Raw genomic sequence first — 14,375 nt, forward strand, 5'->3', positions numbered from 1 at the left:
TAAACTAATCGAATTTTATATCGACAAAAGCACATACGACCTATTCAAATCGAGCTCCAGACATAAATCCTATTGATTGATGCACCAAGCGAAGAGAAGAAGAAGTTTTGACATCCAAGCGGTGTGCCGTCGATTAGATCCTCGTCGCTGATTGGTCGATGGATGTAAACGGCACACCGCTTGGATGTCAAAATTCTTCTTCTTACCGCTTGGTGCATCAATCAATTCTGATGATGCGACGTCGAAAAAATTGTAATCCATAATGGCTGACTGGCTACACTGGCCTTTCGCGCGACGCGTCGTAATCGAAATTCACGAATGAACCTCGAAAGCTGATGCGCGGACAGCTCGATCAACCAACAGCAGAGGTTCAACATCGATGCCAAAAAGAGCGCGCGCAAAGCACAGGCGTGAACGAAACAGAGGCTCAATGTTTACGTCCCGACATCGGTAAGCCCGTGCGAGTGGAAGCGAGAGAGGTAGCTGAAGCAGCTGACAGATCTACCGCTACCGCCGCCAGCCCAGGCGGGTTGTCGGTCGATTTCGGCTGGCCTGGCAATCATCGTCAGTCGGTTGTCAGAAGAGGTTGACGATCTGCGCTTTTTTCGACTCTTTTTGTGATCTCTAGCGGAAAATCATGGGAAATTTGTAATAATTTTGTGGAAACCGGTGGTTAATGTAAACTATGAGAGTTGCTAGTGTTTAAGGTTTTGAGCATTGGTGGATTTTTGTGAAAGAGGTAAATTTATGTGGTTAAATTTCAGTGAAATTCGACACAAACATGAGACTAACCTAGAAAAAAACAAGAAAAGGTGGGATAATGATTTTTGAGGGTGTTTTTCTTTCGATTCATGAATGAAAACTTCTGGAAAAACACCTAAAGTTGATTAATCAATGATTTTTCGGTTTAAAAATGCTATAACACTTGAAGGTAAAGTGAAAAATATCTATTCATCGAGCAATTGTGACAGTGACATCGATGTGAAAGTGCGGGAAACTTTCCCGGTCCAAATCCGTTTCATTAGCCGGAAAAGAGCTGATTTTCTGAGGAAAACCAATAATTTTCGGTTATTGTTGAAACACATTCAGTTTGATTAGTCTGACCGTGAAATTGTGTGATAGAAGTGCTTTTTATCAATGAGTAAGTGGATTTAAACTTTGGTATTCGATTACGTGTCTATATGGCCTTTAAATTTTGGCGGGAGCGCGTTTTTCCGGGCCACTTTTCGGAGACTTTGGAACGTCGTATCCAATTGAAAGTTACATTTCCGTGTTCCGCCTGGAGTGGCCTATCCAGTGATGTGAAAAAAGTGCCGATTTTCCGAGATTTTCATGAAAAATTTACGCGCCAAAATTGACCTAACTTCGGTGAACATCTTCCTCTTTTTACATTCTTCGAGAGCTGCGCAAGCAGCTTAGCAGTAGCGGTTCATTGGGGAAGAAGAGGTGAAAACTCATTTGGTGCTAGAACTTCGAACGTGTTGCCTCGTTGAAGCAAACTGTGCGGACGGATTTCGAGACAAGTGCGTGGACGGATTTAGCCGGTTCGGTGGAAAAACGGTTCCTCTGTTAGTGCACCACCCAGATCCGTTGAAGTTTGCACCGTTTCGGGACTATCGTGAGCAGAAATCCCGATTTTCGAAGGGTGGTTTCCGTGCGGGAACACGGTCAGCCATTTAATTTTTCCACCTCCTTCATTCTCCTGCCTTTCTTCTTGTTTCGTCGAGAGTTTGTCCGTGTGTGTGGTGGGGTTCGAAATTCCTGTAGAGGTTTTAACCATCTTGGTGCCGGTTCTCTAGGAATTTTACCGGGAATAAGAAGTACGCGCTTGACTCGAGCCTCGGAAGCGGGAGAAATCGCCAGGCCTTGTCCGTGCTAGAAAAGGAGTGCTGCAGTGTGCTCATGTAAAAGTGGATTACCATACGACGGAAAAGGCAGGATTTCCGGGGATAGGCGTTTGGTGGAAACGGTCCAAGCGAGCACCCCGGTCAGATCCAAGAGAGGTGTTGGCATTTTGAAGGAATAAGCTACGTACTGGACCCGTGGATGATGGATCTGTATAGGTAAGTAAAAGGCTTCCGTAACGATGGTTTTGTCCCTGTTTCTACCTGAAGGTGATCCTTTTTCCTTTTCGTTGAGTCCTTCGCTTCTTTCATGGGATCATGGGAAAGAAACTTCTATGAGAAAACCTTTTCTAGAGGACTGTGATGTTTTTTTACGAGTAAGGGCAATAAGTAGTCCTCTTCTTAGGTATGAAACATGGGATATGACGACTAATAATCCTAGGATATCGACTTAAAATAATGTCTTTCAAGTTGGAAATTATATAAACCGGTTACACTAGTTTTACTGCATTTGCACTCCTAATTCATCAACACTAAAACATGATCATTATCTTGCAAATTTAACATAAACAATTCGCAAAATATATTTATTTCTCAACGGAATACGAATTATGTACTTTTTCTTTCTGGCGTTACGTTTCCTCCACTGGAACATAGCCTTCTTCTAAACAAGCTTATCTCTTGCAAGCTTTTTTTTTTTTTACAAATATATCGTTTTGCAATCGTATGTCGTGTGATTTAATAGTTTATTTTGTGGGCGGAACGATGATACTCTATGCCCAAGAAAATCAAGAATATTAGGACTCCGTCATCTTCAAACCCCACAAGTACTTCCTGAAAGCTTTTTTTCAACAAAACTCTTTTTAGAAACAAATCATCATAAAAAGCGAATTACGGTGAAAAAAAGTGGAATTTCCTTTAGAGTTGTATATGTACAAAACAATAGCTCCCTCAGAAACCATTTCGGAAATTGCCGCTAGAACTTGCTCTACATAGCTTTACATATTCAACAAGAAAAATCTGCTTGATTCATTTCCAAAAACTATGGATTTTGCGATGAATTGCTACCAAAATTTGTTAATGGATTCCATAGGAATTAATTATCTACTTGAGGTGTTCCCACAGACATTTACCTCGAGTATTACCTAGATATTTTTTCATGGATTTTTAAGGATATGATCCTTAAAAATCTCTGAAACATTTTCAAACCTATTTTGGTGACAACTGTAACCATTTTTTTGCCGATAAATCATTTTAAAACGTCATGTTTTCAGCCTCATAAAAAACCATTAAGTTTTCCAAAACCATCACGAAGTTTATGAACGTCACCTTATCAAGCAAATAACTCAAAACAACGCATACTAGTTTAACCCTCTAATACCCAAATTTTTGATTTTGATCTAAATATCATTTTTCGTCATCCAAAATCGATTTAAACATGTTTTGGAAGATGATTCTTTTTAATTCTCAATTTCGTGAATTTTAGTTTTTGATTTTTCTAATTTTTATTTTTGAACATCCCCTAAGTTTTATATTTTTCCTGGAAGCCTATTTGGAATACGGATTTTTTGAGATGAAAACATTTTGAGATATTATGATTGTTGTTGAAATATTTTTATTTTAAATTTTTTTCATAGAAAATTTTATTTTCCGTGTAATTTTAAGGAAAATAATTTTAGAGTGTATTCGATTCCCTTAAACTATAAAACTAGGACAGAATGATTTGGGAAAAATTTAAAATATGTTAATTGCAGTGATTAAATGCAAAATAAACAATGACTTCTAGAAGGTGACTAGAACATCAATTTTTCAATGATTTTTCAAAAATGTAAATACGCTTTAAAATACACCAAAAACCATTTTGAGATATACAAAACAGTCCTAGATATCAGCCAAAAATATAAAAATTTTGATTTTCCACGAAACAAAAATTACAAAAATGCTCAAACTATACCCCGTCTAAAGGCGGTATTGGGTATTAGAGGGTTAAAATAAAACATTTTTTTTTACCGATTTTGGCAACATCCCATTTTGGCGAGATAAAATTTACCCCGTGATGTTGCCAACATGGGTAAAAAACATTAGCTCTATTTTATCAAACAATGTCAAAAATGTTTCCATGAAGACAGCGTCCCATCCTCGTCGCCAGATTGTAGGGGTCAGGGTCACGGAAGTTCCGAGGGATTTCCAAGGAATCTTAATTAGGGGGCGAAACCGGATGTGTGTAGTAACAACTACACTGTCTGAACTAGCAGATTATGAAAGTTGAATGTACATCGGGGTTCTTTCCATAGTATATCAGAATTCATACTATATTATCTTATGCAGAAACTTTTAAAATATTTCATCGGGGAAATTTTGATTTCTTCATCTTAATAGCTGTTTTCATACAAATTTGCATGAAATTCTCATTTTCGGCTAATTTCCCTCCCATACAAAATGTATGGAAAAATTTTCATCGGTAGAATATTTTGAAACCTTCTGCAAATGAAAATATAGCTTGAATACTGATGTTTGGTGGAGAGAAACCCGATGTACATTCGAATTTTATAATCTGCTGGTTCAGACATAGCGTGTGTCGTGTTTATTGTTCGTTGCTAAGTAGTTCGCTCCTTAATCATAGCTTTTTTTTATTCCTTGTTGGGTATATAAGTTACTGCGATCAGTTTTAAGATCTATTGTGACAAATGCCCCAGTTTTATTTTGCTAGGGAAGTGGAACCATCTCGGTAGAGGTCCTATTTTGGGCACTTTTCTGCTATAACTAAGCCAATTTTGAACCAATTGAGAAAACTGAGAACTGAGATCGTTTTTTGAAAGTTCTAAAAGTTTGCGAGTGTTTGAAACGTCCGGCTTTATGAAACGTTTCGATTGCCTCGCAAAAGTGGTGTTTTCCCAGTTGGATTTTATTTGATCATGTTCCCATGTTTTAAACTCCATTCTGAGAAAACAACCAGACACACCACAAAATGGTTCTGGTCCTATGAATTGATGGGCTGATCCAAATCTTGCCAACTTATCGGCTTGTTCATAGCTTACGCTAATGTAGGTCCAGTATGCGTCAAGTAATGGTTTACAACGCTCATAACAAGCTTGGACGGTCTAACCCTAAGGCATGTGAAAACATGAACAGTACTTCAGTACTTCAGTAGTCGCAAGACTATAAAAAGCGCTTGCAATAGATCATGTAAATGAAGGCAATTTGAAACGTGACGATCGAGCCAAAACTCCCCGTGAAACTTTGGATTTAATAATGGAAAGCCATTTTCCAGGCTCGGTTTTAAGTGTGGTTTTCAATGATACTACATCTCTGGAAAGTGAAGGATGTCCCACTTCAAACTTCACGGAGTCCAATTGTACAGTAAACACCGCCTCAGATTTAGTTGATGAAATCTTCATGAAGGCCGGAGTGGAAAATGCAATTAGATCTTATCAGCCTTTTAAATCTGCAGGACTTTATGGAATATTTCCAGCACTGATTCAAAACGGAGAAGCAATGTTGGTTCTATCACTAATTAAGATTTTCAATGCTAGTTTGAGATTAATTACATTCCATTGAAATGGAGACTTTTATGTAAAAGCTATCTTTATACCAACAAAAGGGGAAGCGAGACAAGACGCTTTCGAAAGCTATAGGCCAATTAGTCTTTCTTCAGTTTTGTTGAAGACTATGGCAAAGGTTTTGAAGGGTTTTATCTTACTTCCAATCGGCTTATCAATCTGGTAAGTCAACGGTTACGACACTTCATTCGCTAGTAACAAAGGTGGCAAAAAACATTTTCAGCAAAAGACACAGCTCTATGCGCCTTTTTAGATATAGAAGGAGCATTTGATAATGCCTCCTATTCATCTATGAAGCAAGCCATGGAGAATAAAAACTTCGACCAATGTATTATACATTGGATTTATACTGTGCTTGCAAAAAGAGGAATCTCTTCTGAGCTGGGAAGTTCTTCTATAACAGCACAGATAACAGACGTTTATGCTTATATTGGCAATGTGTGTAAAAATGCTCAACAGCCATTTTGTATGTAACGAGCAGCTGAAACTCATGTGGCAATCATTTAGAGATGGCGCAGTGATCGATGGTCAGTGATCGCTTTCAAGATTGCATGCACTACGCAATTTTACATTCAAGATTGTATTCGATCTTGAATGAAAGTGGAACTTTGAACTATTCCTGCATTCAAGTTAGATGTAATGTCGCAATCAGTTGAGTAGATGGCGGTAGTGAGTCAACGTATATCGTTTTGAACATTTACACAGGATTCTGCGAAAAATTTGTACTAGCATAAACATCTGTTATCTGTGATAACAGTAAGGGAAACGAAGGGTTGCCCGCAAAGAGGAGTCCTCTCACCACTGATGTGATCCTTAGTTGTAGACGATCTTCTAAGCGTGAAGGAAAGAGGTTTCGAAGTTGTTGTGGGCTCTGCAGACGATATAGTCATAATAGTGAGAGGAAAGTATGACGAAACTGTTTCGGAAAGAATGCAAAGGGCCCTAAACTATACACATTCATGGTGTATTAAGGAGGGCCTTAGCATCCACCCGCCAAAAGTCCTAATTGTCTTTTTCACTAGGAGAAGGAAGAGCAAAACTTAAGAGCTTTTTGGCTTGGAGGGATACAAATTCATTCTAATAATCGAGCCAAATACTAAGGTTTGGTTCTGGATGCCAAACCGAGCTGAAATGCTCAAATTGAGTCCGTGATCGGTGAGGCAACAAGTGCGTTTTGGTTATGTTCCAAAACTATTGGCAGAATGTGGGACTTGAAACCAAAATGATAATGTGGATTTGATACTGCTACAACCCGCACAAAAGTGACGTATTCTTCGATTGTCTGGTGGCCAAAACAAAAGAGGCTATCACGCAATCAAAGCTTGCGAAAAGTCAACGTCTTGCGTCCATTCCAGTTTCAGGAGCGATGTGCATCATTCCATCAAAAGCTTTAGAAGCGATTCTCAATCTGCTACCTTTGCATGAGTACGTGTAATTAGAAGCAGAGAATGAATTGCTGAGACTTAAACGAGTTGAAAAGTCTATGACTGGTGTTCTTCACCTGAGCATTTCACATCAGGTCAATAATAAAAATGATTAAAGACTGGATGAAACCTGTGAAGGACCATGATGTTCTCTAGGGTAGGTAATCATGGATTGAACCAAATTGCGGCTTTCTGAAGCAGCGGCACTTTCGATCGATTTTTTCATCCACATGGAAATAATTTACTACGGTAAGATCTCACGTATATGAAAGCCACGGGTATTAGCTTTCCGTAAAGTGGCAAAAAGTTAACATTTGCACCAAATTTCATTGAGAAATTCAATTATTTGTCAAAAGTGATTTTAATCTTAATTTGAACCATCGTAATCATAATTTGAACCAATTTTAATCTAGATTTGAACTAGTAGCGGCAGCAGCTCGAGCAATTCCCGCAACAGCCAATTTCATGCTAAACAACTAAAAATCGCATGGATCTGCTAATTCTCATAACTCTTTTTCATTAGGCAGTGGAATTTCAGCTCAGAACGTTCGGAATCTTTCAGGAATTCGAAAACTAAATTTGGAATTTTCCATCGCCCAAGAGTAAACAAAGCAACCACTAGCGCAGTCTGCAGGCCAACACTGGAAGCTCAATTTAAGATAAGATTCTCCAAGTAAGAATTACTTAAATTTGATAATTTTATGATAAATAATGCAGAATATTATTCGGTTGGTCGATTCTACGATAAATAAGCTTTCATTTGACGTGTTCACTTATTGCGTATGATACACTGCATGAGCTGTACGAGTGCACCGAAAATGTGCTTTCTCTGGGGGGAAATGGGTGGAATCTCAGTGATTTTTCAATTACCTGTTTTCCATGACAAAAACGCATTTTTCGATGCTTTTAAAGTCATTGATATCAGGTTATATTACGGAAAGCTGTTTACCATCTTTTTCGGGACAATATTTGCCTAAAAATACGTCGTTTTAATGAATTTCAAAATGGTTCAAATTAAGATTACAATTTGACTAGTTCAAAGTTTGATTTCTTACCCTACAAGTTGCTGGAAACAACTCGCACAGACTAAGATGTCGGAGGTGTCACTGTTCGTCAAGGATCAATTAAATTCTAGACATATGGCTCAAATGTTTGAATAAAAACGGAAGCAGAAATCTATAATTTCGATGGCGATGGGACACTATCCTACGGTGTTTCAAGCAGAGAGTCTGCTATTTTGAATTATCTGCCTTGAGAGAAAATATAGGTATGCAAAAATGTGTATTTTCTCATATAGTCAAGCTGCACTAAAAGCATTGTGCGCTTGCAAATGCACTTCAAAGCTTGTCTGGGAGTGCATTCTTTCTCTGCACAAGTTGTGCCAACGGAACTCGGTAAACTTATACTGGGTTCCAGGTCACTGTGGCGTTGAAGAGAATGAAATGGCAGACAAGCTTGCAAAAAGTGGTTTCAATTTACAGTTTGCTGGCCCAGAACCATTCTGCGGTGTATGTATCAAACTGTACAATAAATAAAAATGGACCTGAAATGCTGGGCTGCGCAGAGGGTGATATTGGGTACATGGAGGTCTTGAAATTAGTCTATGGTGATATCCAATTGGATGGATGTCAAATATTGCAATCAGTCAAAACGATTTATAACACCAAATGTTTGTAAAACCACAGATAACAGACGTTTATGCTTATATTGGCAATGTGTGTAAAAATGCTCAACAGCCATTTTGTATGTAACGAGCAGCTGAAACTCATGTGGCAATCATTTAGAGATGGCGCAGTGATCGATGGTCAGTGATCGCTTTCAAGATTGCATGCACTACGCAATTTTACATTCAAGATTGTATTCGATCTTGAATGAAAGTGGAACTTTGAACTATTCCTGCATTCAAGTTAGATGTAATGTCGCAATCAGTTGAGTAGATGGCGGTAGTGAGTCAACGTATATCGTTTTGAACATTTACACAGGATTCTGCGAAAAATTTGTACTAGCATAAACATCTGTTATCTGTGGTAAAACTAAAAAGCTCTTAGTGCTCAACAAGAGAGCTCTGTGTAAATATCACTGGCCTAATAACTGGATACTGCCCGAGCAATGTATCACTTGGAAAATATTGGCCAGATTCAGAGTTATATCTGCCGTTTCTGTAATATTGAACGTGAAACCTCGGAACATCTGCTTGGCCCCTCAGCTTAAAACCCGTGCACGCTGGCTGTAGTGTAAAACAAGCGTGCTGGAGCTGAGGGGCTAAAAGAGCTGTAGTTACACGCATGCTTACAGCCCAGTGAGATCTGGCCTGCAGAACCTGGGAAGGTATTGGGGTTTATAAATTCTATTGCACCTGACCGAGAAACAACGCGTCGTGGCAGAAGCTGATTACTTGACACATGGTTATTAGATAGCTAGATGCTTATATCAAAACAGGACATACCACAAAAGCTCAGCTTATTGGACGAAGTGGCTTAATTTCCCCAACAGGTGAGGAAAACATCATCGCTGTGACATTTGATCATTTTTTGATTCGACAAATGTAGCATGAGCGGAGTACGAATTGAAAAGTTCCATATTAAAGAGTTACGAAAAAGCGGGATAAGACGGTAATATTCAGTAGTAATAGTAAAGGGGGTGGCCAAAGCTCAAGTAACCACGGTGTTGAATCCGTACGTATTGCATATTTATTGTGCATATTTTGATATGAATTGCCCTGTATAAACTATTATAATCGCAATTCAACAATGAGGCACATTCGGTGTAGTACTAGATTTGTAGTAATGAGCTGAATTTTTGTATGGTGAGAAGGTCAATTCTCCGTTTCTGCAATGAAATGGTGCAAAAAGCGTGGGTATTACGATTCCTTGCCTAAATTGATGCTGTGAGAGCAAAACTTTGGATAACTATGTTGTTTATGTGGCAAGAAATGGAGAAAACAACAACACTGTTACCCAAAGTTTTGCTCAAATAGCATCAAATTAGGCAAGGAATCATAATACCCGCGCTTTTTGCACCATTTCATTGCAGAAACGGAGAATTGACCTTCTCACCATACAAAAATTCAGCTCATTACTACAAATCTAGTACTACACCGAACGTGCCCCACAGTGGATCCACTTCCCACTTTAATTGAACCTTATGGTTTATAGTACATAATGCATGTCAATATATGTACGTTAAATATGCAATACGTACGGCTTCAACAGTGTGGTTACATGGGAAATATTTGGGATAGGCAACTTTTTTCTCTCACATGAAAAGCTCAACAAACTGTAACTTTTCATAGAGTGCATCAAAAAATCTTAAATTTGGACTGTATGTAAACGTATTATATGTGCATAATGATGATGATGATGATGATTGTGTACCCACCATCAGCGCAAGGATTACCTATGGCTGCAGAGTAATACCGGAAGGGAATGATCTACCTGATGGTTTGTTGTAGCAGGGTAAGCTAAATTTACTGGAGACCTTTGGAAGACAACACGATGGTTGTTATCTCGTGACAAAGTCTGGCCACCCCACGAACATTTGTCCAAAAACCAGTTCATTTAGTTTCCTTAGGCCCCCTCCCAATATCCCAAGTAACATGTAATTTAATTATATGTTTTTAATTATACAGCTAACTAATTACCTGATTTTACCTGAAACAATAAATATTATGATTATGATACATAGAATTTTAAATGACCTACATTACAATTACAACTTTATTTACCTGAACACTGAAAAAAAATGTTATTTTATTAAAGTTGAAGTTAAAATCCAACAAATAACACTGAAACAAATGGTATATTATTAGTGAAAAACATTATACAAAAATAAAAAAAACACAGAAAAGTATGTAAACCAAATTTTGATCTTATAATTTTCCAGCATTTAAAACAAACGAAGCTGGAAAATTACGATATCAAAATTGGTTATGATATATCTTATGCCGTAACGCACCATTATAAGGTGATCTACCCACGTTACGGGCTAACGTATTATATGTTCATAATTGGTACAAATTTGAGCTCGATTGATTAATCTCATTAATCGCATTTTTTTTGGACTACTAATTTTTGAACTGTCACATCTCGGAAACCAGTAAAGCGAACTGAATGAAATTTGGAACGTTTATCAACAATATATCGATACGATATTATAACATGTACTGTTTTCTCATGACGAATAAAGTTATACCGGTTTGAAAATTTCACACATATAGAGGAAAAAAGTCAAATTTACAATACCACACAAAAATTACTAAATGTGTTATTTTATTATCCAAATTGACTCTAATATGTCATATTAGAGACAAAAGAAGTTAAAAATCTTTGGATATCAAAACTAAAATTTAATGACATTAATGTGAAAATAATATATTTTTTCGAGAAAGGTCCAAAAAGTGTCAATGCATCATAACTTTTGCCAACGCTCAAAAAGTACCTATGTTTTAATAACTTGTGATTAATGCCTTAATGCTATGTTGATAAACGTTTAAAATTTCATTCATTTCGGTTCACTATTTGATTTTTTTTGATAAACTATGAAAATTTATTGAACTTTTTTGTGAGAGAAAAAAAATTGCCTATCCCAAACATTAGACGGGGATACTTTCTAGGTGGTGGAGGAATTCGTCTACCTCGGATCCTTACTGACGGCTGATAACAACGTGAGCCGTGAAATTCCGAGGCGCATCATCAGCGGGAGTCGGGCCTACTACGGGCTTCAGAAGAAACTGCGGTCGAGAAAGATTCACCCCCGCACCAAATGTACCATGTACAAAACGCTAATAAGACCGGTGCTAAGGACGATCTTCGGCGGTGTGCAGGAGAACGGTGTGTGGGGGAGAAGGATGAACCACGAGCTCGCTGCACTTTACGGCGAACCCAGCATCTAGAAGGTGGCCAAAGCCGGAAGGATACGGTGGGCAGGGCATGTTGCAAGAATGCCGGACTGGGGTTTGCAATTGATCCGGCTGCCACAAGAAGGCGTGGAGCGCAGAGAGCACGATGGGCGGACCAGGTGGAGCGTGACCTGGCGAGCATTGGCCGCGACCGAGGATGGAGAGCGGCAGCCACAAACCGAGTTTGTGGCGTACTATTGTTAATTATGTCTTGTCTTAAATGTGATGTTGAACAAAAAATAAGTGTATGTATGCATCCCAAACATTATGGCCACTCCCTGTATGTTGGAAAATGCATCTGGACTGGATACATCTTACATCTCGAGATATATTGCACGCTAAAACCGCTCAGCACTAAGTAAGACCATAGAGCCGATGCACACGAGCGTTGATTGACGCTGCGTGAATTCACGCTGCGTTGCCGCAGCGGTCCTGTGGGGCATGCGTTGACATTGCGTGCCGCACACGGTGCGGCGCGGTTGCGGTGCGGCAGCGTTGCGTTCTCGTGTGCATCCTCCCATTTGATTGTGTGTAACTCAGGACGCACTTGCGTGGACGCGCCGCCCGTGTGCATCGGCTCTATAAGTGCATAATTTTCAGACTAGACAAAAACTATATTTGACAGAAATTGATAAATTATACATAATTATGAAACTGATTCTCAATAAAGTTATATAAATTACAACAAAATTTATTTGCTCCAGGTATTTACAATAATATATTTATTAAAAGTTTGATCAACTTTTTAACATGACGATTGAAAAACACAGGACGTCTTTGTTTTCAGTATGAGCCTCACAATACCCTTAAATTTGCACTGTTCAACAACACCCCCGGAAAAAAAGTTGTCAGTCGTGGCAAATGCCAAGAGAAACCACATCGCCGCCGCACCTCTATTGGTTGACAGCGCGCCAGAACTTTAATCATCGCCTTTCTTTTCCCTCCTATTTTTTTACGAACACGAAACGCCAACCATCCGGCCGGCACCAGCACCAGCAGAGGCAATATTGGCGCTCGATTTGAGCTGCGCGCTGTTTTCCCTCTTTCTGTGTGGCAATCCAATGTTTTTGTTGCGTTACTGCTTTTATATGGATTCGCGCGCGCGGGCTCCCCATTTCAATGATAGCAAGCAGTGCCTGGCCTAGCGATGGATCGATGGTGATGCGGCGAGGTCGCCCAAATCGGAATAGAAGAAGAACTAGGAAGGAGGGCAGACGATAAAGTTTTCCGCGCGCGCGATTTCCCGCTCTTCGAGTTGTGTTACTCGCGCACGCTGACTGTGCCTCTCCGTCGTCGTGGAATTCAACGCCTTCGTGCATTTAAATACGTCACGCGAACGCGAAAAACGAGACTCGGGCCATTTAAATCTCACCCCCTCAAAAACCAACACTTGCCGCCAACAAGACCGACGACCGGTTGGTGCTCCGCGGAGCACGATTCACTGACATCTCGCATCGCAACAACCCGCAAAACGCGCGAATGAGAGAAGTGGAGCACGCGAACACACTCTTTTTTTGCGATTTGCTTTGCGCTCATCCCTCTTGCTCGCGCTCACTTCGTGTGCGATTCGGATCGAAATTCGCCACGAGAAAAAAGATGAATGAACGAAACTAGCGGATATGAGGAGTGAGAGCGTTTCATTAAAATTTTATTGTTTCGAAAATGTAGGAAAAAGCGAGCAAAATGTAAAAAGGCGAAGCAAAAATGATCCTCAAAGCGCGCGAATCTCGAAACAATCTCTCCCATCTTCTCTGATTTGCTCTGTGCACCCTCGATCCCGGTGTCCCCCCGTTGTTGTGAGGGTGTTGGCAAGGTGCCACGCGATGCTGGGGGTCCCCCCGCTTCGTTTGTTTTCGCGCTTTCTCTGTCCCACGCTGGTGGGTAGGTCGCATTCGTTCTCCCGCCAAAGTTGGTGGTCGATCATATGATTGTCTCCCCCGTCTTGTCGTCGCACGCCTGCCTCGCAATGTGCTTGGTGCGCGCATGGTTAGTTACAGGAAGCAGGCATTGGTTTTGTGGAGACGCGTGGTTTTTTGTTCAAGAAGTCTAGTGGATGCTTCTCAAACCTCTCTTAATTTTAAGTTATGTGGAATATTTAGAATATTTCAACTATACGTACAGATTGTTTACACTCCCGATCAAAAGTTTGGGGTCACCCCCTCAAAAACATGTAATTTTTTAGGCCCATATCTCCGCCAATTTGCGTCCGACTTCAAAACCCCAGGTATCATTCGAAAGATAATAAGTCAAAGAAACTTTAAACATGATTTGAATGAAAATTTTTCAAAAATGTTAGTACATATGTAAACTTAAGCTAAAGTTGCCAATTTTTCTAAAAAATGAATATGTCGACACTGATTCTTCATTAGGGCCTAACTGACATTTTCAATTTCTCTTCATCGATCCTCTCTTTGTGTTAATACGGAAAGTGTATTAAGTTTTCCAAAGATTTTTTGGTTGGAATGCAAAGACAACGACTACATCTTGCTCTAGAAACAAAAAGAATAATGATTTTGTTTGTTTTGATCAAGTTATTAGCGAAAGAGAGAGTCGACGAAGAGAAATCGATCAAGTCAGTTAGGCCCTTAAGAAAAATCATTGTCGATGTATAAACTTACGGCAGTGTCGCTACACGGAACCGCCAAACTAC

The 14,375-nt window shown here is 39.5% G+C and overlaps 1 protein-coding gene across 3 annotated transcripts in view; it reads left to right on the forward strand.

Moving 5' to 3' along the window:
• The first annotated feature begins 284 nt into the window (after positions 1-284).
• LOC134287925 (G1/S-specific cyclin-E) overlaps positions 285-14,375 on the forward strand; it is a 43,038-nt gene continuing 28,947 nt past the window's right edge. For 2 of the 3 annotated variants that reach the window (XR_009997641.1, XM_062851168.1), the window contains exons 1-2: positions 285-739; positions 1,800-2,063. Coding sequence is in view for 2 of the 3 variants with exons in the window: in XM_062851168.1 (XP_062707152.1) it covers positions 2,047-2,063 (17 nt within the window). In the remaining variant the exon portion in view is untranslated. Of the gene's footprint in view, positions 740-764; positions 2,064-14,375 lie in introns of those variants that run through there. The other variant, XM_062851169.1, reaches the window with a different exon arrangement.

Source organism: Aedes albopictus, chromosome 2 (genome assembly GCF_035046485.1).
Source record: "Aedes albopictus strain Foshan chromosome 2, AalbF5, whole genome shotgun sequence".
Taxonomy (NCBI): domain Eukaryota; kingdom Metazoa; phylum Arthropoda; class Insecta; order Diptera; family Culicidae; genus Aedes; species Aedes albopictus.